The sequence below is a fragment of the Paraphaeosphaeria sporulosa genome, assembly GCF_001642045.1.
Source record: "Paraphaeosphaeria sporulosa strain AP3s5-JAC2a unplaced genomic scaffold CC84scaffold_2, whole genome shotgun sequence".
In the NCBI taxonomy this organism is placed as follows: Eukaryota; Fungi; Ascomycota; class Dothideomycetes; order Pleosporales; family Didymosphaeriaceae; genus Paraphaeosphaeria; species Paraphaeosphaeria sporulosa.
The window spans coordinates 581,715-606,904 of NW_017253361.1; the positions used below are offsets into that span (position 1 = coordinate 581,715).

A 25,190-nucleotide genomic window follows, 5' to 3' on the forward strand; every position below is an offset into this window, starting at 1 on the left:
GCGGCCTCCCGAGGTCGACATGAGCACCAAGCAGGCAAATACGACGCCCAATCTCCACATCCCGGACATGAGGTAACCCAGCTTGTCGATAACAACAGCAACAACAACGGCCAGAATCTTTGGCCCCATCGTATGATAGCCAAGAACGTTTACTAAGACACCAAGACGGACGTGCAGTCAGCCCTGCGGCGATCCACACTCCCTCGTACACAGATCTCGCGTGCAATCAATAGGCAAGTGACCCCCAAAGTAAGATTATACGTTTATATCAATCACATAAGCCTGCGCAAGCGAGAGTGAATGCACCGCACGTGCGCTTCGCACGCCCCCCGGCTCGGCTAGCCCATGCCGACAAGGCCGAAGATGCATGCGCTAACCTTCCCAAAACGCCCCAAACATCCACCTTTCACCCTCAACATGGAATTTTTCGGGTCGACATGACGCAAACGCGAACGAGCCGCCGTGTGGAGCGTGCAAGAGGGGAATCTTCGATGGGGGTCGAGCAGATTCCCATGAGAACAGTTTGACGTCACAGCCCCACCATGCGCGCAGAGCTCTTGAGCTACCATATAAGAGAGGGGATCTTGCAACAGAGACTTTTTTTGTTCACGTAGCACAATCTCTGAGCATTGCACGATACGAGCCTTCATCAAATTCACAATCAACAAATCTTCCATAAACACAACGTGAGTTTTGACCCTCGCCCGAGCTGCGCTCTCGAAGCAATACGCTCTACCCCCCTCAACAACCCAGCAACTAACCCAACCCAGTCCAAACACACCACTCTCACAATGTCCACCTCCCAATCCAAGGCCGACCTCATCGACGAGCGCAAGGCGAACCTCCCCCTCCCCTCGGACCCCCCCGTGGCCTCCGACTTCAACTCCGCCGACGCACGCACCGTCAACGTCGGCTCGGGCGGCCAGGCGTCGGACCTCTCGCACTCGGGCCTCGGCGGCGAGACGCTGCGATCCCCCGCGACCACGGATGCCGTGGGCAGCACCGGACGCCAGGCGAAGGACGGGCTCGACGGCATCCCCAACGACGCCGTGACCCGCGATGCGAAGGACAAGGCCGGGCTCGCGCAGACCACCGGCAAGGACTACGGCACGCCCAGCGCGTCCAAGTAGCCATCTACCTCACTGGCTGAGGAGATTTGCGGCGATGTTTGTGTTACCTGACTGTATGACTATGTATGCGGACTGAAGGCTTGGACGGACATGGACATGGACATGGCACGACACGGAAGTGGAGGATTGCGAGTAGCTTTCCCACATCACGTACGCTGATATGAATGATGAACGATTCCCAACAGACAACCTATCTCCCATGTGCTGATTCTGTGCTTATGCGCTTGCTGAATATTTCAAGTCTCTAGACCCGGAAGGGCTTGAAATCGGGGAGCACTTGTCCCTGGGTGTGACGTGCAGGCGGGAAACGGGCTGTCGACGCAGCGTCTCCCCATCGTCTGTAGGAGGAAGTGCCCTCTTCTTTCCCATGTCGGGCGCCCCTCTCGGCGCGCAATAAAGTGCATGAGCTTCCACACCCAGCACATCTGTGCAAACCACAGAGTGAGTCTGGCCATGGATCTAGAACTCCATTCCACTCATTCCGTGGTCCTTCGCTGGCAGAACATTGGTTCCCTCTCAAACACGTGGGCGTTCATGTCTTAAGACAAACATGGTTCGTTCATTATCGTCGTTATTTCTGATCCAAATGCTGGGCTTCCCTGATCATTACGTACAACGCACATCCCTCAGTCTCTCTTCTTACGCACTCTCGTCCCTCGCCAGCCCACTGAACTTGCTCTCCCCGGTCTGGCTGCTCAGATCCTTCCCACTCCCGCCGGGGGCGCCGGACATGGCGTCTCTCTTCGCAAACTCCTGCTCCGCTCTCCGGCTGGGATCTAGCTTCGTGCCCACGGCGCCAAACTTCGTCTGCCCAGTCATCCCCGGGTCCTCGGTGATGTTGGTGCCATGCGGCGTAAACTCGCCCGCGCCCCGCGCCTGGTCTCCCGCACCCGCATATCCGCCCCTAGCTGGACTGAACGACTCCGCGCTGCCGCTCAGGCTCGACTTGCCGCCGAGGCCCTGCGCTGCGTTGAGCTGGGAGGTCTCTGCCCAGCCGGCCTGGGCATCGCGGGCTTCGGCGTCGGGGGCAGGCGGGAGGCGTGTGGCGCCGGAGGTGTCAGTTGTGTTGGACGTGGTGGAGGCAGAGGGCTGCTTTGAGGCTGCCGCGTGTGGGTTGTTGGCGGCGAAGGAGCCGGAGGAGTTCAGAGACTCGGCGGCGAGGGAGTCGGAGGTTACGAGGCCTGTGGATTCATTGATAGTGGCGTTGGGGTCGGTGACCTGGGAAGTGTTAGCTTTGGATTTGTGCTTTGGATTTGTGATCAGGAGGGGGCAGAGGTGTGTATGACTTGCCTTGGTTCCCGTGGAGTGCGACATGGTTGGTGTGATGTGTGTTGTAGCTTCTCGTATGTGCAAAGCGTTGTATAAATGAATTTCCCACTTTCTTGAAAAGTATATGTGAAAGTAGATTTGCAATTGTGAATTCTGTTCCAGTCTGCGATTTCCCACGCTTATAGCTCCGCCGCTACCCTAACGTCGGTGAGCTCATCATGTCTCCGAGCCAAACATGCCTATGACGTCAAGTATACTCTCCACCAACTACCAGCCATTTACGCCGCGATGCGGCGGAAGAGGCTTGTCGATCACGGCAGGAGCATGCGATCGCGATCGCGTCTTTATCTCAGGTGGCGTTCCGGAGAGGCTGCGGATACGGTATGGTGTCTCGTTGCGTGACCCTCAGTGACCGGACAAAGGTTAGTGCATAAGTGAGTAGCGAAACTTCATGTCTGCGTAAACCGGCTTCTAGAGTGATCAAGCTGCAAGTGGTGTACGTGGAAGATGGGTCTAGTGGTGATTGAGCGACAGTTGAATAGAGGTGAGGCGTGCACGCTCTTGCCTCTTCTGACGACAGTACTTGCAATTCCATGTAGCAACAAAAATTGACTGACCTGCGCTGAAATTATGGCTGTAATCAGACTCAATGGCCTCCATATAGCTTTCCAAATCCTATGTGTATCCCTGCATCGTTTGTAGAACGCGTTCAAATGTTACCCCAACCGCACTAGCTTCGATCTCACAGGGCTGCAGGGGTGGGACGATGGCCAGTTCTGATCAGGAATGTTTGGACATATTGCTAGCAAATTGTATCATTTTGGCCGACGCAAGGACTGGGTGTACTCGTTGCACCGTCTACCTATGAACTCTTCGCTGCCTTGACAAACGCTTGTATCCGCTCCAGGCTCTGCTGACCGTCCGCTTCGACCCCGCTACTCACATCGACAGCTTGAACTCGCGATCTGTATTCTCCCAGGCCTGCGAGAGCCTTCTGCACGTTGTCGGGATTGAGGCCCCCAGCGAAGATGATCTTGATGCTGTCATCTTTGGAAAGAGCCTCCTTGACCTCGCTCAGATCGAGCTGTTGCCCGGAGCCTCCCGATCCCGCATCGAGGAGTGGAAGCGCATGGTATCCTCTTAGGCCGATGCCAACGTCCTTCGGGCCGAAGGCTTTGATGACGGGCACGGGTATGAGCCTTGCCCACTCAATAGGCTCCTGTCCGTGGAGCTGGACTATGTCCAGATTCAACAGCTGCTGCTGCTCGAGGATGTATTCTAGAGGCTGGTTACGGAACACACCCACTATCAGTGCCCGTCCGGGGTAGGAGATGTGGGTTGAGGTTGCGTGCTCGAAGAAATCGGATGCTGATTGGGGTATAGTTGCGGCGGCCTTGGCAGCGTGTGGTTTCTTGGTTTGGTGGACAGTCTCAGAGATTGCCAGCGCCGTTTCTGTTGAAACGGTTCGCTTGGTTCCTTCAGCCAAGATCATCCCTATCAGGTCAGCACCGGCCTCGATGGCTGCCTTGGCTGCCTCCACGCTCCGAGTACCGCAGATCTTGACCAGGGGTGATGACGCTACCGCTGACTTTGAAGGAGTGCTGCCACCAAGTAGGTGTGCAATGAACTCGGCGGTATCAGACGCTCGCATCAAGGCCTCACCGACCAACACAGCGCCAACCCCGTTTTGCGCATACGGTTCGACATCCTGGGGCCCGGTAATGCCACTCAAAGCGCACACAATGGTTTCCTTGGGAACCAGGTTCATAAGGCGGCTGGTGGTGTCCATGTCAACTTCGAAATTGACGAGGTTGCGGTTGTTCACTCCGATGACCTTGGAGCCGAGATTGACTGCAATCTTCATCTCCTCGACGTTGTTGACCTCTACCAGGGGCTCCATCCCCAGCGAGCGAGAGTAGTTGTAGAGTCGTTTCAAAAGGGCTTCGTCCAGCATTTTGACAATGAGCAGAACTGTATCCGCACCGGCAAGTCGGGCTTCGAGAATCTGATACTCGTCGAAGATGAACTCTTTCCGCAAGACGGCTGGCCTGTTGGGCATGCCTTCGAGGCTTTGGCGCACGGCCTTGAGGTCATCGATGCTGCCCTTGAACCACTCGGGCTCAGTCAAGACAGAAATGGTGCTCGCGCCGGCTTTGGCATATGTCCGGGCCTGTGCAGGAGCGCATGTAGATAGCGAGATTATGCCCTTGGAAGGAGACGCGCGCTTGATCTCAGCCATGAGCGAAAGGCGGTAAGGCGATTTGCGCAGTCTCTCCGGGAAGTTAAGCTGGGGGGGAGCTAGATTAAGATCATACGCGGCTTGTAGGTCGCTCGGTCGTTGTGAAGGGATCTTCTTTTGCTCGGCCACGGCAGCTCGTCTGTGATCGTAAATCTTCTCCAAGATGGAGGTCTGCTTGTCTTTCGGAGCCCCATTGGCTGAAGCTCCGTTGGGTGCAGAGCCGATTGCTTTCGCATGTGCCTGCTTTGTCAATTTCTCATTCTCGGCCCAGGTGCCACCTTGCATGCGCAGGAAGTTTCGGAACATTTGTCGGCCCTCTTCGGTGAGGATGCTCTCGGGGTGGAACTGCACACCCTCGAGCACATATTCCTTGTGCCGGACGCCCATTATGACGCCGCGGCCACCCTCCGGGCTCTCAATCCAGGAGGTGACTTCGAGGCATTGAGGCACAGTCTGGTGCGTGCCTGCCAGGGAGTGGTATCGCGTGACGGGAATGTTCTGGGAGACGTTTGCGAATAGGCCCTTTCCGTCGTGCACGAGCGGAGAGGTTTTGCCGTGGAGGATCTCGCCGGTCACGTCGACTTTGCCGCCGAGACTGTGGATGATGCATTGCCTGGGGCCGTCAGTCGCGGGAGCTCGCGCGGGCACAACGTGACTCACTCTCCCATGCAGACCCCCATGACAGGAATCTTTCCTGCAAAGTGGCCGATGGCGGCATTGCTGACACCAGCGTCCTTCTCCGGGTGGCCGGGGCCGGGACTGATGACCAGCTGGGTGGGGTTCTTCGCGATGAGCTCGTCGAGGGTGACTTCGTCGTTGCGGAGCACCGTCACGGTCGCGCCTTCGAACACGAGATACTGGTAGACATTCCAAGTAAACGAGTCGTAGTTGTCGACCAGGATGACGTTGCTTGCGGTGGGAATTGGCGGCGAGGCCTCGGGATGGTGGGGCGAATGGTCGATGAGTGGCAGCGCGGAGGGCATGGCGGGCAGTCGAGCGGATGCGACTTGGAATTGGAGGGCTGGATGTCTGGAGTCGGAGCAGCACGAAGGTCCAGCAAGGCCAGTCTGGGTGCGGCCGAGTGAGTCACGCAGCGCTGGCGCTCAATGTACCGCAATAATGGACCGCCGGGGCTTTGTTCCTGTCCCGCCGACAATCCCCAAAAATCGCGGCCCTGCGGTTGGGGTCCGTGCGTCGACGCGCTCAGAAAGCTTGAGCTTGCTCGAACTTTGGCGCCCACGCCGATGCGCCCACGCCAGACACCGCCCACGCCTGCACCTGCGACCTGGATGGACTCCGGCTGAGCGCTGAGTCGACACGCGCATCCCCGCGCCGCCATGGCCCCCATCCCGCAGGCCGCCCTGGACCTCGCCAAGTGCTTCCACGGCGAGCAGCAGCTCATGTATGTGTACCCACCGCACAGCTCTCCCCAGACACGACTGACTGGCCCAGCACCTGGGAGATCGCCTACAGCGCCCTCTGCGACCCCGATACCGCCGCCAAGAGCCAGCCGCTGCGCGCCTTCCTGACCGCCGACGAGAACGTCGCCATCCTCAGCAGCCCATGGGCCCCGTTCCCCAAGCCCTCGCCCCAGGAAAAGGCCAGGTTCGAGTCTGCGACCGCCCCGATCAGCGTCACGCCGGCCCACAGTGACCACTACAACTTGGACGAGATCAAGGAGGATAGTCTGTGGCTGTCCAAAGAAGCGCAGATCTCAGAGTACGCCGCCCTGCGCCTCGCTGTGCAGGAATGGCAGACCAGGCCCACCGTGCAGCTGCTGAGCGGCCTGACAGAAGAGGAGGTGCTGAGCGTCAAGGAGGCTGCCGGCTTGACCAACCTGGGCGCCTCGACCTTTGTCCCCAACATGTCCATCCTGAGGGCCCCGGCGACCCTGGACGAGCAGACAAACTCGCAGTTCAACTCGCCTGACCAGCGCAAACTGAGGCTCATTGGCATCTACTTCTCCACCTGCACGGCAATCCTGAGGGTAAGCCAGATGCTCTTGGCGTGGGGAACTGCCCGAGATTTGCGCACCAACAATTCCCGTTATCCCTCCGATTACCGCGTATGCGATGACCGCTTCGAGCAGCTTGGACAAGCTCTTGCCGACAGACAGAACGCAAAAGAGGATGCAGCTTCCGACGCGCCTGCTTTGGACCGGTGCATCACGGCTTTCGAACAGAGGGTAGAAGCACTCGACGACGGTTGCGCTTGGGACGTTCCGGAATCGATAGCGGAGAATGTTGCTGCGCAATGGATCCTGAGCCACACCACTCAAATTGCCCACATTCTACACCTGACCTTGTTTCACGCCGACGCCAAAGCGAAAGACGTGCTCTTCGGCTCCAGTGTAGAGCGTTGGTTTATCACGATAGCTCGCCGGGACTTTTACAAAGATTTTCCCGAGGTAGGTTCACCATGCCGAAGCTGTCAATCTTGGTATTAATCTCTCTTCAGAAGCTCGAAGGCCAGGGGCCCTTGATTTCCCTGATTCAAGTGCTCATTTCAAAGATATCCGTCGCGATCTTGAAACCTCAACAAATCTTCGATGACTTTGACTACGACAGATACGATCAGTGGGGCGCAGCCTCTTATATCCTCGACGGTGGTGTGCTTGAGGTACTTACACAGACCTTTCGGTATTCAGTCTTGTTAGGGCCTACCCCGGTGCTTGCCGCAGTGTTTGCTTGGTCCTCTATCCTGTGGCGACTTGCATTGCATGGCCACCAGATCGAAGAGGAACGGGAGCGTCAATTGGAATCGGCTGCTCCAGGCTCACGCATGTCTCTCCCAGCCCCTTCCCAGCTTGAAGAAGCGGCACTCCACATAAAGAGATTCGATACAAGTGAGAAGTCAGTATTCGCCGAACTGGCCGAAGAATGCATTTTGCAAGGTGTACTCGGCATCATGGCCGGCCTCCTCGGTACTGGCATGACTGCACTTGGATCTGGCATCGATCGAGTCTCCCGCGACAAATTTCGGTTGCTGTATGTGCAGGTCATCCGCGCAGCTTTGTACACCGATGCGATAGACTTTAGCCACGAAGGCCTTGTTGATTGTGTTCATCTGATCCTAGTAGGCGAAAGGTCAGCGCACAACTGGTCTGCGTACGATGCGCCTCGTCACACCGATGATCCCGTGGTGACATTCGTTCGGGAAGACCCTGAGCTTCGACGGAAATTGCTTCAATCGGCTCAGATATACTACCCCTACCAAGTGGAACCTTTGCTTCTCTTTTCAAGCGCGTTGATCCGAGGGGAGGGCCCGAAACAAAATGGAGACGCGTCCGCCTACGATGACCTGATTCAAATGGGTTCAGCGACACAACGAATGCCGGTTGGCTTTGTTGACTACCGCCTCGAACACGAGGATGCCAATGAAAATCGTGTCGCACTGGCAGTAGATCTCCCGCAGTTTACCAAATCCAGCACCTCAAGCTTCTCGACCCAACGGCGTTTACTTGCTCCCAACTCTGCGCCGCAAGTCGAGGCGTCCATGATCATCGATGCAGATACGCCGGGTGTTATTCTCGACGACACTGACCAACCCTATATTACGCGGTGGCGCTATCCTCACTCCGCTCTGGAGTACTTCTACCACCTGCTCTCAACGTACCCCGTAGGAAGCACCAAGGTCGTATACGCAACGCAAGGAACTGCATCCACTGCCGAGGCTGCTAAGATTATTGAACTGTTCGCCGACATCATGCACTCGTCACTACAAGCTTCTAGGGCCCGAGGCGACGGAAACAGTTGTTCTGTTGACGTGTTGACAGCCCTGAGCATTGGCTCAGAGCATAGTCCGGATACTGTCAGCATTGTGCTGACTATATTCGAGGAGCAATTGCTTCGGCAGTACCAAGAGCCTTCCAGTGAAGTCTCACTCCAACTGTTGGTGGCATGCACGCACTTTATCCAAGCATTGATTGCAGTCGCTCCCAATAGAGTCTGGCCATGGCTGGCAAGGAGCCGGCTGCTACAAAGTGATGGAACTGGCGGCAGCCTAGCCAGCATCTTGATCGGCACCGAAATGGTCCTCGGTAGCTATCAGTTCCTCATCGGTTGTATCAGGATCTTCCAAGCGTTGCTTGTCGATTCTGTGGGCCGCTCCGTCTCCCGCAAGTCCTCGAGCTCGAACAGAGTTTTGACACGCTTCAACGCTTCAGCCGCTCCCGAAAGCGGTACATCGGAAAAGTCTATGAGCAGCACACTTCTCACCTTTGGCAAAATGCTTGCGAGCATCTACGAAACGTCACTGGGCTGGAAGTACAACTCTCACGAAGACCGATTGCATATCAACATTGGAATATGTGAAGCATTCTCATTCATCCTGAAGATGGCCTACAGCGTCGATGATGTGCCCGACCTCGGCGAGAAATTGACCAACATCATTGCACCGACTGCCAGCTATATCACAGAGTTGTATCTCGCGAGATCTAGGAACGACCTACCAACAAATCCCATACTGTCCTCTTTACTATCCGGAACGGATTTACTTCAAAACACAACCTTGACGAGCGGAGCAGCTTTGTCCAAACGTCAAACTCAGTCAACACTCGTGTTTTCAGAGACTCTTGTACGTGTCGCGATACTGCTCGAGAGGCCTTGGACACATCTTGAACAGCAACTATTCAAAGCTACACCGCTCCTAGCACGACTTTATGTTACAAGTGAGGTGTGGAAGTCCCCAGTTGTCACGTTACTCGAGATCTTAGTTCGTGGTGCGGTTCGCGTTGTGGAAGACCCATCACAAGAGATCAAGGGAACGCCGCGTAAAGAAGAGCATCGTGAGCCTCCTTCGCTCCTTGGCCACCTTGGCCCAAAGACCGCGAAGAACTTCATGCTTGTGTTATCCCAGCTAGACGAACCGCTGAAGATAACCGACATCCAGAAAAGCGTTTGGAGCCTGCTCACCGCTGTAGTCACATGCAAACAACGATGGTTCGCGTTGTATCTGCTCACTGGCAGCACGCCACGAGAGATTGTCAAGAGCAAGTTGAAGACTGATTCTCAAGCACCCGCGAGTAAGTCCCTCCTTTCGCGAGCCTTTGATGCATTGTCACATCTGGACCTAAACCGTCAAAACCCACCTTGGAGTCTGTGGACGGCGATGCTGGAATTCATTACCTCGGCGCAGAATCACTGGTCATGGGCGATGGGAGATCTTCGGGAACGGAAGGAATTTATCCAGCAGCTCATCGCGTTCCTTAAATGGATATCAAATCAGCCTCCACCGAAAGCAGAAGAAGCCATCGAACTTCGCTCTTTGGAGAATAAATTTGCTTCACTGGCCGCCGAAATATTGGCCATGCACCTGCATAGCGCTCGACAGTCTGGCGACAATGCATCGGTCAAGGATATATTTGGCGCGCTGGCTTACTACCAGAACGAGGCTTTGAAGCTGCCCCCGTATAAAGTAGCCCTACATGCCAATCTTCAGAAGAACATCGAAGAGAAGTTTCCTGGGGTCAAGCTCGCCAACTTCAAACGCACAACGATGCAACCCTCGTCTTACGGACCTGGCTTCTTCTATGATACCGATATCGCTTCTTCATTACTCGATTTTGACGGCAAGTGGTTAGGACCTAGGCTCGGTCAAGGATTCAAAGCAGAGGTCGAGCGAGCCAACAGAAATCTCAGCCTCGTCGACTCTCACGTCAAGCTTCTACACAGCTGGAGACTGCTTGCTCTAGAGCTAGGCCACTTTGCCACGAAAGACCCGCGCATCACCACGTGTCTCATCGAGGTGACGAATCAATGCATGAAGGCAAACGCGGACTCTAGTCTCCCCGAAGCTCTATTTGGACAGCTTATGATCCTACGGGCTGACCTCGCCTTCGCGTTGCTCAAAAGGCTTGTGGAAAACCGCTTGAAATCTGAAGAGGCACGCTTGCTGCTGGGACCGGTCTGGAAAGCCGTTCGTGCGGCTACTGCCGATTTTGATGTCGTCTTCTCCAGTGAGGAGGTGGACTACTACCGCACGCTCCTCAGGATTCTGTATCTCACGCTGCATTTCTATCTTGTCGACCCGTCCGACAAGGTCGACCCCAAAGAAGCGACCTTGCGCTCAAGTTTCCGTGGTACTATCGTGCAGCCCAAGAATAAGAATGAAGCGCCCATAAACATCTCCCTCGAGCTCCTAGAAATTCTCTCCGACACTGTCGCCAAGGGATTCCGCAGCCTCGCAACACAGCTCCACAACGACCCGTCCTCCGTCTCTCCCTCGGACTTCGCCCTTCTCACCGCCCTCGTTCAGCGCATCACCGCAATCCCCGAGATGGCAACATCTCACTCTCAAATCACCCTCCTCTTCGCCAACAGCAACACCGTCCGCTACGCCTCCTCTCTCTTCTCCTGGTCCGACCGCCTGACCCTCGACACCCACACCAACGGCGCAGGCACGACCTCGGACCCAATCTATGGAGAGCTCTCCCTCCTCTTCATCCTCTCCCTCTCGTCGGTGCGCGGCCTCGCCGAGTCGATGGCCGTCGAAGGCATCCTCTCCCAGCTCAACAACGCAAACCTCATGAACTACTTTCGCCGCCCCGGTGGCATGGGCCCCTTTGATAACCCCGTCCGCATGCACTCAATCTGGACAAAGGGCATCCTCCCGCTGTGTCTGAACCTCCTGCTCTCTGTGGGTGCACCCCTCGCGGCCGAGATATCGAGCTTCCTCAACGCGTTCCCCGAGCAGCTGGCCCGCAGCTCCAACGCGCTCAACTCCCGGTATGTCGGCAAGATCACGCTGAATCTCGCGAGCGAGATGCACAGCCTCGCACTCATAAGCAGTATCATCGACGCGGTTAAGGCTAGTGGGGTCAGGGAGGGCGTGCAGCCGGGTGATGTGGCGAGTCTGGAGTGGGATCGGGAGAGTGTGAAGGAAGATATTGAGGGTTGGGTAGGCAGGATGGGCGCGCTGAGGGAGCGCGTGGTCGGGGATGGGACGCAGGCTTATGAGGACAAAGTTGTTGCGGAGATCGAGGCGGCGGGGGTGTGTTTGGGATTAGGGAGGGGGTAGGAGTGTGGCCGCAGATTCATGGGGGTGTGGTGGGACGGCGGAGGGGAGGTGTATGGTAGGATAGATTGGTGTTTAGTTGGAGTATGATTGCTTTTTTCTCGATGGGAAGGTTGGTTGGTGTGATGTCGTGCGTAGTGGGGATGGGGAGTATGCTGTGAGATGTAGAGGAGAGCGATGGTGGGAAGTGGTTTCTGTTCCGTTGGCACGGTTGCGTAGTGTTTTACACTTGTATAACAGTAAAGTCTCAATTTCGAGCGATAGATCCTGAAAGACGGCTCCAAAACGCCACACATAGGATGGGCGAATGTGACGTCGGTTTCTCGACGCTGTGCTCCCACCCAGAGCTTGTGCCTTTCTTGTGGGTTGCGAAAGACAAGATACATGCAATTGGTTCGCAGAGCGAGATGTTCGTGTGGCGCGCGTAATCGGTTAGCTGACATGTCGGGGGAGTCGATGCGGGTGGTGGACACGCCAGCTGTGGTGTGTGAGATTGAGGAGTAAAGCGAAGGTTCGGAACGTGAGATGGAAACGTTGATCTTCAGGGCAAGGTTACCCACGAGGGCCTTGAAGTTGTTATCCCAACTGCTAGCCCTCTTGGAATTTGGCGATATTTTCTACTTCGAACACACAAAGTGTGCCTTTCGTGCTTGATATCACCCTCCCGCTTGAGCTCAGCGTACTCTTTTGGGGTCTGTATTCTCGGGATTCTAGAACGAGCACCGGTGTGTCGTTAGACCTACACCGGGCAGGCCATGTTAAAGACTTTTTCTGCTGAACGTTTGATGAAGCGCTTGTCAAAGTTGTTTGAATGTTCAAATCGTGAAGAACTTTTCTGAACCGACTTTTGAACGTTCCACACAAGTCCAGATCCTGCTAAATCCTCGCAGGACTAGGTGCTGTGAACATCTCCCCGAGACTCCAAGAATGTAACCCATTGATAGACTTGGCATTCAAAAACCGTCTGTCTTTGAGCTCCCGTGAGGATTTCTCTAGATGGACCGGTACGCTTTTCGCGCCACTCTCTGCGGGACGAGAGAAGACAAGTGCTAGAAATTTACGAGTTTCGAGAAGAATCACGAGAAGGTTATTGTGCATTTCGAAACGCGGGTATACATCTAAGAACGTAACATGGAAAGAAAACACTTTAATCCACGTGCCTGCCTCGATAATGTCTTAGTAGGCGGTTTGATATCTAGAACATTAAGCCTCTCGTCCTCAATCATGCGGGCGTTGTGGGCAGGAAGCCCCAAGGCACTGTTCATCATCTCTGAAGTATGTGTGGGGGGCGGCGAGACTGGCATGGGCTGATGAGGGCATATGGTTAATAACCCGGCACAGATACAGATCGTGTCGTCCACTATCTGCAGTTCGTAAGAGGTATCGAGGCCTATCGTCTTCCCCATGTTGACACAGGAGGCGTTCGTAATCTCCAGGGAACTGGTCCATGTTGACTTCAGCATTTGTACGTTGCGCCAGTATCTACCGGAATCCCACTGTGTTTCTAGCTGACTTCTGTGCAGCAGAGCGTTGGCTATCTCTCCGATCTTCTTTTTGTTGCATTCGGATGTTGTACTATTCGACTTTGAACTTGGACGCCAGAATCGGGGAGAGTAAATGTGCAGCTCATCCGGAATGTTGTTGATACGAATGTAACTGGCTAGAACTATACTTGGACCGCATGATTTAGCATTACAAATCGGATTATCTATCTTAAAGATCCTATCTTGTGCATAATTCTTTCCCTCGTCTCGTTCGTTTTGCAACTTCTGCTCCCAGTTCTTCTTCTCGATTGTGCTAAGCAGTAGACTTTCCTTGGTAGGTCCTTCTGTTGCGGCTTTCTTTCCCTTGGATGTTTTTAATGCGAGACCCTCGTGGAAGCGTTTGTAGTCGATTCATTGGTAGATTCGAAATTGTACTGGGGTGTTTACACTGGGCTGGCCTGCTTGACGAACCCTGGCCTTTTCCTTCAAGTATCTGAAGAGGCTCTCGGCTCATTGAGTTTATACTTTAGATTCGGATCAGGGCGCTATCACGCAACTCCTTGAGCTTTCGCCAGTCTTCCATCTTGCTTCTCTATTTCTAGATGTTTGAGCTTCGACATTGGCGTAGCCTTACACCTTCTCGGTGAGACCGTCCGCCTTCTTGAAATCTTTGCTATCTGCGCCGGAGGAAACACTATTTCCCCCAGCACCTCTCGAAAGCAGTCGTAAAATCAGCTGTGCCATGATCCCCTAACAGGCACCGTGCACAAAGACTAGTGTTCCCGTTGAACGCTTTTTCAAGCTCTTGAGTGTACGTATTATCTGAGAAAGACAAGGTTTAGATGGATTTTTGGAGTATAATAAAGGCAAGGGAGCTCAGAAGTAGAGAAGCGACACTTTCCAGTTACAACTAATGGTGTAGGATGATGAGAAGTAAATGTAAGTGCGACGACGTGCCGCAATATAACACCCCAGACACCTGACAAACTTACAGGAAACTGCTAATTTAATTCAACAACTCTATTTTAGAGTCATTGTCTCAGAAAAAGAGTCTTGGAATAAATTTGGTCGCATATTGTAGGGCATCATTCCACCTGTTGTGGTGGTTTTCACGTAAACCTCTAGACTATCTGACGTTTTCTCGTTGGCCCTTGACTACTGTGGGAAGTGGTAAAGCAATCCCACGAATGGGGAACTGGTAATTAGATCAATACGTTAGTATGTTGCTTTGAATCATTGGGTAGGATTGTGTCTTGACGCAGTTTTAGGGAGTGTCCGTGATCGAAACATAGCGAAGTCGCTTGCTTGGTCGTAAGTATTTGAATGTGAACGAAAAGACTAAAAATATGACGTTATATATCGTTGTGCAGTCCAACAATTAGAAATTCTGTAATATGCACTCATCTATCTATATCAATGGAGAAACCTGATAGGTATGAGCAGCAATTTAGTGCTGTAAAAAATGAGTATAGACCGATCCTGGTTGTTGAACCGAAATGATGTAGTGAAATCGTGATTCAATCATTATCAAAATTTGATTGAGCACACAAGGCCTTCCAGATAGCCAAGCTCGTGAATTATGGCACCGCGCTGGGATCATCGCCAGTATTCCTCCTCGTCAACTCTCTCCCCAACTCCTCTTTCTCATCGACAGTCAACTCGCTCTTTGCTTTCCCAATTTTCACTCCTACAAACATAATCAAGAGCCCTGCACCTGCAAGAGCAATCGACATTTGGAAAGCAACTTTGTAGCTCTCTTTCTTTCCCCGATCTGCGGTCATCGTCACTGCCAGGTCCGCAAAGCCCAAGAAGAAAGATATGCCAACGAAGAGGATGGAATTTATGAAGGCGCCTGCGAGGCCTTGGCGAGCCTTTGGCAAAGAAGTCGTGATAAAGATGTTTGAGACATTGTATGTGATGTCGATACCAAGCGTAGCGCATATCATTGCCGGGAAGATGTATTGCCAGTAGTTTGGATTGTCCGGAAGGATGGCGAAGAGCATGACGGAGATGACGAAGGATAAGCCACTGACTAGAAGTAGACTTGTGACATATTAGCACTGCTATTTGCAGTGGTGATGTAGATGACTTACATTCTGCCGGGCAGCAAGTGTAGGACAAAGCCACCGACGGTTACAAGGATGAGACCACCGATACACATGGGGGCGAACCAAGCACTGGTCAATAATGGACTGGCTTGGAGTACTTCTTCAATGCTGCGTGGATGTTAGCAACAGCATTGGCGAAGGGTTGGTGACTTACTAAAAGCTCGCATAAAACAAAAAGATGCCGAAGACACCATATTGTAGGAAGAGCGCTACTGTGAGCGCCTTCATGCCTTTGACGTGGAACAAATCTCCTGGTAACAGAGGCTGTTCAACAACCCAGCCCTCAAGATACACGAAAATCCCCACAAAGATCCAACCTAGCACAAATGTGACCGGAATGTACGGTGTTGCCCACCCGTTTGGTGCATGTGATCCGTCGGTAATTGCGTATACGAGAAGGACAAGGCCAGGTACAATGGTGCAGGTTCCCCACCAATCCATCTTAGGAGGTATTTTGTGAGCTTCAATGGTGTGGCGCGGTATGCAGAGGACGGAGGCTAGGGCGACAATGCCGAGCATGATAGTGCCAATGTAGAAGTACCATTGCCAGGACAAGCTTTGGGCGGCAAGACCGGCGAAGAAGATCCCCGCAAAGAACCCGACTGGGGCAAATGCTCCATAAAGGCTGAAAACGAGATTCTTTCGGGGACCAGGGCGGTACTGTAGGTTGTTTAGACCAGCGCACCAAAAGAAGGGATCCAGACTTACTATACTGCCAAGAAGCATTATTCCAGAAGGCATGAATGCTGCTGGTCCAAATCCTTGCAGTGCTCGACAGAAGATGAGCATAATGTAGTTCTGGCTGAAACCTGCAATCAAAGACCAAACCACGAACCAAGCCATGCCAACCGTGAACACAGTGTAACCACCGAAGATATCCGCGAGACGTCCTGCTGGAAGTAGGAAAGCGCCTGTGACTAGTGAAAACACACTTGCTGGCCATGTCTCTGCCTGTGAGGGGATGTGAAGGGATTCGGAAAGTGCTGGGAGTAGGACGTTGAATCCTGAAACGAAGTATTCGACAACAAACATAGACCCCAATAGGGAGAAGCAGAATCCCAGCTCAACCCATATCGTCTTGAATGCCGGCGGTCTTTCTCGTCCTAATCTTTCGAGTTCCGCAGATGTATATGCGCCTCTTGAGGGTGGTGCTGACCGGGCTGTCTCTACCTCGTCTAGAGATGCCATGTTGGAGGCCAGTATCGAGCGACTGATTTTGAAGATTCAAGCTGGAAAGTAGAGCCAATGAATTATTATGACGAAAATCAAACAGCAAAACTTGATCTTCATTGTTACTTCGCCTGCGTCAAAGTTGCTCTTACGAAGTACTATGTAGAGCTTCGGGCTCCGTAAACCCCGGTGAGCACTCGATAGCTGAGAAATCTCAGGAATTTCTCAGCCATAGGGTGTTCTTGTGACGTCCACAACAAATCCGTTAGATGTGGACCACACACCAACCGATGAGGCTTGGCTGCCTTTTTGGGCTTAGCGCATAGCTGCCACGAAAGGCGCGATGAAAGGCTTGCGCTAAAATGGCAAGGAGCGTTGATGATGTAATTAGCTTAAGGCGATATGACTGGTCAATATTGCCTGCGTTCGCATCATGAGATCCGCATGTCTGCCGAACAGCCAAGGCCGAGTTTTCGCGTCTGCCCTTCCGATATTCTAGTCATGCCTATGCGTATCGGTCATTGAGTCCACGTTTTCGGTATATTCTGCTCTGCCATCCGCAGACGATACTAGCGGATAACCGCTTTGAGAGAAACCTCGACATACCCCGCATGATCCTCACTAATGCTACGCCCCGACATCACACTCCCTACAAAAGCGTGCCACAACTGCAGGAAGCGCCGCTGGAAATGCGATCGGTCGCTACCGGTCTGTCACAAATGTCTGTCCTCCAATTCCGAATGTCTTGGCTACGGCAAGCTGTTCGTGTGGAATCAAGGGGTGGCCAGCCGCGGCAAGATGATGGGAAAGACTTATGAAGAGCAGCAGCCCAGGTCCAGAAAAGGAAGCGCGTCCGCAAAACATGCAATCACGGCAGGAAATCCAAACCCTTTGATTCCAATTGACTCGAAGGAGCAGCCAGAGGATAACATTGATGTTGAAGAAGTGCCTAGACGAGAGCCCGAGGCAGCGGTCCACACCGCCCTGGTCGACCCTCTTTACCAAGATCTGAGCCCAAATTCGCGGTATTACCTCTATCATTATGTCACACAAATATGCATGGACTTAGTCATATACGACGGTGGACCTGGGCACAATCCATTTCGCGATCTCGTCCCCGCAACCATCGCCTCACCTGCGCTGCTCCACATCATCCTGGCGGGCTCCGCTCATCATGTCTTTAACATATCACGGGATCCTATCACTCCTTCAACATACCAGCCAGACAAGAGACCATGTCTGGTACAATATTACCAATCCGTGAGCCGATTCGGGGGACCAATGAAGACGTCCTACGCGGATGCTCTGCTCGCAAAGCAGCAAGCGCTTTCGCTTATGGCAAAATCAGTCGCATCGCTCACCCCAGCTAATGCGGATGTCATATTAGCTACCATACTCATGTTCATCAACTATGATCTAATCGAATCCGGTCGAGACAAATGGAGGGTTCATGTCGAGGGTGCTCGACAGATAATTGAGCGCCTTGACAAGCCTCCATATTTGCAAAATCCCATGAGCAAGCTACGCCTTACTGTACTATCAGACTTCCTTGTGTTCTTTGTGATTGGCGCTACCTTTACTTTCTCTACTGCAAGGCTGTTAATCCCTGAATCCATCGATCTGGGGCCTATTCTGGAATATGCTGAGACGAACAACTATCTCTCGATGCCGGGTCCATTACTGCGCATAATGGTGGAATCCTTCAAGTTGGAAGACACACGCGAGCGCACTGAGGACGAAATCGCAGTGCACGTCCAGGACCAACTAGGTAATCTGTTGAAAGCCGCTCTTGACTTTGACCCAGCAGTACGTATAGTTCTACATTCATTCTGGACGTTCCATGCTGATTTGGACAGTCATGGGCATACGGTTTCGAACCCGCGACTCCCCTCGAAGACCTTGATCATCGCATGCACATAGCCGCCGCGCATCGTGCTGCCGTTTGCATATACCTCGCCCGCGCTTTGCCATACACGAACCCGCTTATTGATCCGGACAGCGGCTTCGCACTCGTAAGTCTCACTGGATTAGCCGACGAAATTCTTCAGCACGTCTCGTTCTTTAAACCTGGTGATACGCTTTACAAATCGATCAGCTGGCCCTTGTTCCTTGCTGGCGCTGAATGCGAAGGCCTCGCTCGTCGCAAGTGGATTATGGACAAACTGGATGAATTCTATAATCTGCTCTACTGGGGTTATGTCCACACAGCAAAGAAGACCTTGGAAGTGATTTGGAGTTGCAAGGACAAACATGGCGCCACCAGTGGCTGCTGGATCTCCGACATCGAAGAGTTAGGATACGAGATCCTGATTGCCTGAACAGATCTCACCAGCTTCGAATGGCAATTCCTCAATGGCCTACATTGGCCTACATACACTATTTGGGCAAGTTCCTACTGCAGATGACAGTCCTCCGGAGTCGAGGCACGCGCGCTCTTCTGAGGATGAACCTATTTCGATGTTGCAGTAAATCTGCGATACAGGTATCACCATCTTCTGTACACAACAAATACAGCGAAAGGGGTCGAGCAACTAGCGGGCCAAACTTCCAGCGCAGATGTTGATCACGTGACGCCCCCACGCGCAGTGCCGGTGTTTCACTTTTCACCCTTGATTTGCAATGCCTTATCGACAAGGCTATCGGGTTTGTGTTGTCGGTAAATGCTCTCCATTCACAACGCAGTGAGTTGGAAGTGCGTCACGTTCGTCAACAACAATCGCAACCTACATAGTCGCGCGTCGAGGGGCTCGTAAATGGTTTCAACGTCCAGGAAGCAAAGAGTTGTGCCCGATTGCATCATATACGTGGATGAATGCTGGTCCACTGATCGCCAATCAAGCGTTTTTTGTACCCGACGACTGAAACATGTCCATAGGATGCCTCAGCGCTGAGAAGTTTCACGAGCGGTCAGCGGCACGCGTGTAAGATCCACTTTCTGTCTGGGAAAATCGAGTTCGGGCAGTTCGACTATCACGCAGCAGGAGCGCTCCTATGATACATCAATATCGCAATCTGCCGAGAATGAATTGGCTGCACGTGAGGCAGCTAAGCTCCAAAGAGGCTAATGCAAGCGTCAACTAGATGCTGCGCCTCTTTGCACCTCACAGCACGCAACGACGCCCGACAGATGCATCAGGGCTCAACGTCAAACGCCTCCGACGACTCACGTGGCTCCACGATATAGATCTTCATTTGTATTTTGTTTCCGGTGTTAACCTGCCGCTCCGGCACGCGGACTTGACAGCCTCAGACATTGCTTCAGCGTCGTGGTACTACAGCCGCAATCCACGCGAAACAGGAAACATGTGTAGACGCGCGCTCCTACTCCCAGTTATCGCTGTCCAGGCCTTTGCGCCTAGTCAGGTTCTCCTTAAAACCTCAGACATCGACAGCCAGGGACCTGGCGGTCACAGCTTGAAACTGCAAACTCCGCTAAATTTAGCGCAACAGTGAGCCTTTCTTGCTTCTCTTGTCTAGCATTGCATGTGTTATGTCTACAACCCCAGTTATTTGCCGACTCCCGTTTGTTTGGCGCATCTTTAAATGAGAGGGGTGAGGGCGAGTCAGCTCTTCAAGAAGGTTGTATCTGTCGAGACGAGGAAAGAGCGTGGGACGCCGAATGTTGTGTTCCGTGTATAAACACGGTCGGAGCTGCCTTTTCGACGCTACAGAAGCCTGTGGTCGCGGGATTCTCGTCTTGGTATTTTTTTTTGCCTGTTTCGGTGCGCTCATATCATCCTTTATCGTTTCGTATTGCTTAATGCTATCGTTCTAAACGCGCACCATGTATCCTTCCTCGTTCATACACACGCTCATGCTCTCCGCATCTTTCGCGTCTAATGCATTCGGCGAAAGCGACATATCCGACCCAACGACACGCGCCGAGTTCGCTCTTTCTGCACTTCAAATCTTCTATAATGCTGGCACCGGCCTGTGGAGTACAACTGGATGGTGGAACTCTGCGAACGTTCTCACTATTGTAGCAGTAAGGACCAACCGTCTAATCGCGCTGCACATCACGCTAACATCATCGCAGAACCTTGCAAAGGTCGATGACAGCCCACAACTACAGAGCTTGTACGATGGTCACAAACATATTACTGCCTTCGCTGACTCAAATAGAGCATCTCGACTATTTGCGAATACGCTAGTGCAGGCACCACCTCAAAACCCACAACCAGGCGTGGAAGGAAACCGCAACAAGAAGAGGGGAGATATCAACGAAACATTAGTAATATTCAATTCTACTGGGGTGGGATCGGGATACAACAAGATAATGGACAACGAGGACGAACTAGTCACGGTGTACCCAGAAGGCTGGAATAAACCCACTGGTGCTTACATCGATGTAATGCAGCTGCCAATCTACAAAACCGGAGAAAGAGCGAAAACATCGGCCGCGGACGTGAATGACTGGCTCGATGGTTTCTACGACGATGACCTTTGGTGGGCGCTGGGCTGGATCGCTGCCTACGATGTAACACAAGACAAGGAATACCTCACACTAGCCGAAAGCATCTTTGCAGCTGTCGCAACAACGTGGGGTACCAATTGTGGGAATGGAGGCATCTACTGGAGCTGGCAGAAGGATTACGTCAACGCGATTCCAAACGAACTGTTCTTGTCGACTGCTGCGCACCTCGCGAATCGCGCAGATGATAAGGCGAGCTACGTAGCGTGGGCGAAGAAAGAGCTTAACTGGTTTACTGCCAGCGGTATGATAAACTCGCGTGGTACGATAAACGACGGCCTGACCAGCGATTGCAAGAACAACAATATGGTAAGGGCTGAACTCGAGCGCTTCAAGCTTTCACTAATTGCGTCTAGACAACATGGTCTTACAACCAGGGCGTCATTCTCGGCGGGCTTGTCGAACTAAACCGTGCCTCCCCGGACAAGTCTTATCTCGCTCTCGCAGCCAAGATCGCCAAAGCTGCTATTGCTGAGCTCTCCGATAGCAGTGGAATTCTCCACGATAAATGCGGTCCTTACTGTGGCGCCGACGGCTCCCAGTTCAAGGGCATCTTTGTTCGAAACCTGCAACTGCTGCACGAGGCGGCCCCTGATGACGCGTACGTGAAGTTTATCCAAACCAACGCGAACAGTGTTTGGATGAACAATAGAGACGATGGAAACATGTTGAGTATCGACTGGGCGGGACCATTCATCAATCCGGCGAATGCAAGCACGCACTCGAGCGCAATGGAAGCACTCATAGCTGCCATCACAGTGAAATAGGCGAGACGGAGGGTGCAGTAATGACTTAATGACATAACGTTAGGCTTTTAGAATGGCGGGGTCGGTGCATAATATGTAATGATATCCCAAGTTCCTATTTCCAGGCCTCATACCTCCTTTTGCTTGTCTTTCAAGTGTGGATGAAGGGTACATTATGATAATGCGCATCACTCATCCCGAGACTCCCACGTCTTCAAACCCGCCGCGTTCAAAAAGTCAGGCTTCCCAATGTCCAGGCCAGCAGCCCTCAACAGATCGTACGCCGTGGTAACGTGGAACCAGAAATTTGGATGCGCGTGTATCTGCACGAATTCGAGGGCCTGGTACTCCACATACACAACATCCCCAGCCCAGCTCTTGCGATCGACTCGCAGTTTCACGTCCGCATCCTCCCTTCCGTTCAGGTCCTCCGGCGCAATAGACTCGATGTAGGAGATGGCAGCTGCGATGCGCGAGAGCAGAATGTCGAAGGTGGGGTTCTCTTCGAGATCTGGGAGAGGTGAGGGAGGCAGGGAGGGGTTGATCTGGTTTGGAATGCGAGCGACGGTATCGGTGAGTGACTTGATCTGGAAGGTGAATGGACGCATTGTGGGATGGATGCGGGAGGTGAGAATGGTGGCGGCGTCGAGATCTGAAGCTTGGGCTCTCTTAAGTATTGCGCTGATGTTGTGCATGCCACGGATCAGCGGGGGAATGGCGAGGGCGTGGAAAGATGTCATGATCGTTGGCCTGAATTAGGCGGAACGTCTGATAGGAAAGTAGTGGAGGTATTGGTGTGTGAGATCGGGATGGTCAAGTTGAAGGAGGGTATGGTGTATGCCCTTTTATACATAACTGAGCCAAGCATGGGCTCACGGCTGTAACAATCTACCAAGTTCATGTCCCACATCTTATCAGCCTAACATCCACAGATTCCTCCATGTGTTCGCATCTCCAATCATCGTTCCATTAGATCGAGGGTATATTACAAAGCTGTGATGTTTCGGGTTAGCAGTATGACGTGCATACGCCCACGGTGGTAGTTAAGCGATCACAAGCGCTTCCTTCGCCGTTGAACCATAACATTATGGACGCCGCCTGACCATAACGTGAAGCATGTGTCGCCCCGGCAGGAACATGAAATACGAACGTAGGGGGGTATACGATGAAGTATAAATTATTCTTTTCGAGAGGCAATGCGCAGGTGTCCCAATCCAACCAACGCTAACATCCTACGGATAAGTGACCGGAAATCTCCACCTTTCATTTGTAATCCGTCGGCCGACAAAAGCAGCTGCGTAACACATAGCCACTACCCAGAAAACAAAGCATTTATTCTATTCGTTCGCCAGAACACCTCGGTATGCAAATGTGGCATTAGCTATTAGGTCAAACATGTCTCGTGTCGTTAGGTCCGGTCGCATAAAATCAAACAGTCGCCCCGCCGCTTCATACACGCGCATACAACTCATCGACCTCCCGCTAGCGGAGTGCAACGATAGCTTCCCGCTACACGGATCCCTGGCAAAAGGCTTCTCCAGCTGCATGAAAATGATACCGTCGTCACGCAGGCAGCCTATCATCTGTGCGGCCTTCGTGTTTCCAGTGGTGTGGTTTCGTAGGATGTTTCGAGTACAGATCCCCCATCGAGCATTCTTGGGATCGCAAGGATGTCTTGAAGATCCCTTGGACGTCTGCGAGATCGTTGCTTTTCTTGAAGACCAGCTCATAAAGGCTTCCTCTTGGGCGCCATTCGATGCCATTGTATTTGGGGTTTATGCACATGTATTGCCAGTCTTCCCGATCGGTTGCGTGTTGGATTATTGAGCCAGTTTCTGTGCTGACCATGAGTGAGTAGAGGTGAGTGTACCTCGACAAAATTTCACCTGCACGAGGAGATAAAGAGCCTGCGAGGGTGTTGTCAGTGACGAAATAGAGTGAGAAAGTTTGTTATTCACTTACCTGCAGCATAGGCAACATACTTCAACCGACTGAGTAATGCTAACCCAGTCTGAGAGCTAGCGATTTCCTCGAGAGTCCTAGGTAGCAGGCTTGCAGCATCTACGCGTCCATACGTAACGACCTGTTCGAATGTGTTTGCGGTAGGATTGTTGGGCGGCCCCAATACCACTGTGCAGCCATTGAGTAGTACTTCCACCAGAGCCGTAACGATTCCAGCGCTGTCACATATTGGTACTCCAGAATAGCACCTCTCAGAGCTGTCAAACACCTTATTCCACACTGTTGGTCGTCCATCGAAGTCTGGAACAAGGCGTTGCGCATCTGTCGTTGCCAGCAACCAGTGTGTCCAAATCACTGGTTTCGGCATTCCTGTTGAGTTGGTAGTATGAGTGACCATGCACGGGTGATGTTTCGCTTGCTCGAAGGTCTTGGTATACGGATACGGGTCGGTGTGTACTGAGTCGTCGAACAAATAGTCGAGCTCTGGCATGCACAATGTCTCCTGCAGATGTGGATGAGCATTTCCTCCGTTTTTGGCTAATTTTCAACGTGGCTCACCATTCTTGACGCCTCAATAATACCTGCACATGAAAGGCCATTCGTATACATGATGATCCCGCAATCAGTCTGTTTAACCAAGTCGGTGTGGCCCGCTACGCTATTGCGATGAGAGCTAAATAATACCTAAGCAGGAGTCAGACACTAGTGCGAGCTATGAAGTGTGACTGCTGCTGGATGCGCCTCGTATTGCTGGCGATACTCACTTTGTGGCCTGTCTTCATTCTGCGGTGAAGTCAGCATAAGAGAAGCGAAAGCACTCGAGCATAAAGACTCGTTGGTCACAGGGGCACTCACAACGCGAATAAAACAATGAAATACCTCACGTCTTGAATGCCCATATACATGACAGTCTCGAACATAGAACTTCTGCCAATCTCCCTTTCGATGAAACTGGCAGTCTTGTTGATAGCATTGGCAAACTAACGAGGACAGACTCAGTACTCATTGGATCAGAGAGGCCATAAGCTTACAGTCTGAAATGTGATATCATGAAAGCCAGCTTTCAGATCTGTCGAACGCGGAATCGAAAAGCAAACACGGTCTGGTGTCTCCGCCGCTACCTCATCCACCATCACAGGCATTAATCGGTTTCCATACCGAACGTTCGTTGGCGAGTCCATGTCCATGACTGTGCCCCAATACGGCGATGAAGGTGCCATAATGGATGACTTTCCAACAAGGAAGCGAGTGACGGTATATATGCTATAGCGATGGTAGTAGGTAAGAAAGAAACGGCTGGCACAATATGCAAGACTAGGACCCCAAACGCCAATCTAGGGCAATAGTATCGGCGGCTTTATGCGAAAGCTGAAGGAGTGGCAGCCATGTCTTACGGGTTGCGAAAGCGGCGCGGAACGGTGTGGCTGTGCGAGCGTTGGGGCCCATAGCTCAGTCCGCGTCGGTGCTTTCGTCTTGATATCGTGAGTCCAACGCGCCGTACTGAGACTAGATGGTGCTCATGCTTTGGCAAGTGCTGCCAGGACGGAATGCGTCCATTGTGTCGGCCGAATAGGATGCGCTGAGAGAAAGAAGAGGC

At 52.6% G+C, this 25,190-nt stretch overlaps 9 protein-coding genes across 9 annotated transcripts; 4 read left to right on the top strand and 5 right to left on the bottom strand.

Moving 5' to 3' along the window:
• Positions 1-316: 316 nt before the first annotated feature.
• Positions 317-1,405, top strand: CC84DRAFT_435256 (uncharacterized protein). The gene is made up of 2 exons (XM_018186253.1): positions 317-686; positions 771-1,405. The coding sequence occupies exon 2, from the start codon at positions 792-794 to the stop codon at positions 1,128-1,130; it is 339 nt and encodes a 112-aa protein (XP_018039739.1). The 5' UTR covers positions 317-686; positions 771-791; the 3' UTR covers positions 1,131-1,405.
• Positions 1,406-1,906: 501 nt separating this feature from the next.
• CC84DRAFT_1160546 (uncharacterized protein) lies at positions 1,907-2,486 on the bottom strand (the record flags this gene model as incomplete). The annotated part of the gene is made up of 1 exon (XM_018177526.1): positions 1,907-2,486. A coding segment is annotated over exon 1 (538 nt), but the record flags the coding sequence as incomplete, so codon positions are not given.
• Positions 2,487-3,261: 775 nt separating this feature from the next.
• On the bottom strand, positions 3,262-5,621 carry CC84DRAFT_1183754 (uncharacterized protein; the record flags this gene model as incomplete). Its single annotated transcript, XM_018180705.1, has 2 exons — positions 3,262-5,251; positions 5,299-5,621. The coding sequence occupies 2 exons, from the start codon at positions 5,619-5,621 to the stop codon at positions 3,262-3,264; spliced, it is 2,313 nt and encodes a 770-aa protein (XP_018039741.1).
• A 264-nt stretch (positions 5,622-5,885) lies between these two features.
• Positions 5,886-11,655, top strand: CC84DRAFT_1136998 (uncharacterized protein; the record flags this gene model as incomplete). The annotated part of the gene is made up of 3 exons (XM_018176123.1): positions 5,886-6,040; positions 6,091-7,045; positions 7,096-11,655. Exons 1-3 carry the CDS (start codon positions 5,976-5,978, stop codon positions 11,653-11,655), a joined length of 5,580 nt encoding a protein of 1,859 aa, XP_018039742.1. The 5' UTR covers positions 5,886-5,975.
• A 2,845-nt stretch (positions 11,656-14,500) lies between these two features.
• Positions 14,501-16,535, bottom strand: CC84DRAFT_1202134 (MFS general substrate transporter). The gene is made up of 4 exons (XM_018181753.1): positions 15,953-16,535; positions 15,399-15,904; positions 15,230-15,352; positions 14,501-15,179 (listed from the first exon to the last, which is right to left on the bottom strand). Exons 1-4 carry the CDS (start codon positions 16,430-16,432, stop codon positions 14,714-14,716), a joined length of 1,575 nt encoding a protein of 524 aa, XP_018039743.1. The 5' UTR covers positions 16,433-16,535; the 3' UTR covers positions 14,501-14,713.
• A 503-nt stretch (positions 16,536-17,038) lies between these two features.
• CC84DRAFT_1183757 (uncharacterized protein) lies at positions 17,039-18,732 on the top strand (the record flags this gene model as incomplete). Its single annotated transcript, XM_018180706.1, has 2 exons — positions 17,039-18,220; positions 18,271-18,732. The coding sequence occupies 2 exons, from the start codon at positions 17,039-17,041 to the stop codon at positions 18,730-18,732; spliced, it is 1,644 nt and encodes a 547-aa protein (XP_018039744.1).
• A 1,496-nt stretch (positions 18,733-20,228) lies between these two features.
• Positions 20,229-21,652, top strand: CC84DRAFT_1083578 (putative glycosyl hydrolase; the record flags this gene model as incomplete). The annotated part of the gene is made up of 4 exons (XM_018174013.1): positions 20,229-20,399; positions 20,451-20,491; positions 20,537-21,194; positions 21,242-21,652. The coding sequence occupies 4 exons, from the start codon at positions 20,229-20,231 to the stop codon at positions 21,650-21,652; spliced, it is 1,281 nt and encodes a 426-aa protein (XP_018039745.1).
• Positions 21,324-22,781, bottom strand: CC84DRAFT_1255447 (uncharacterized protein). The gene has a single exon (XM_018184539.1). The coding sequence runs from the start codon at positions 22,369-22,371 to the stop codon at positions 21,820-21,822; it is 552 nt and encodes a 183-aa protein (XP_018039746.1). The 5' UTR covers positions 22,372-22,781; the 3' UTR covers positions 21,324-21,819.
• Positions 22,782-23,209: 428 nt separating this feature from the next.
• CC84DRAFT_1053800 (acetyl-CoA synthetase-like protein) lies at positions 23,210-24,747 on the bottom strand (the record flags this gene model as incomplete). The annotated part of the gene is made up of 6 exons (XM_018173509.1): positions 23,210-23,538; positions 23,594-24,095; positions 24,152-24,277; positions 24,358-24,376; positions 24,449-24,573; positions 24,625-24,747. Coding segments are annotated over 6 exons (1,224 nt in total), but the record flags the coding sequence as incomplete, so codon positions are not given.
• Between the last annotated feature and the right edge of the window lie 443 nt (positions 24,748-25,190).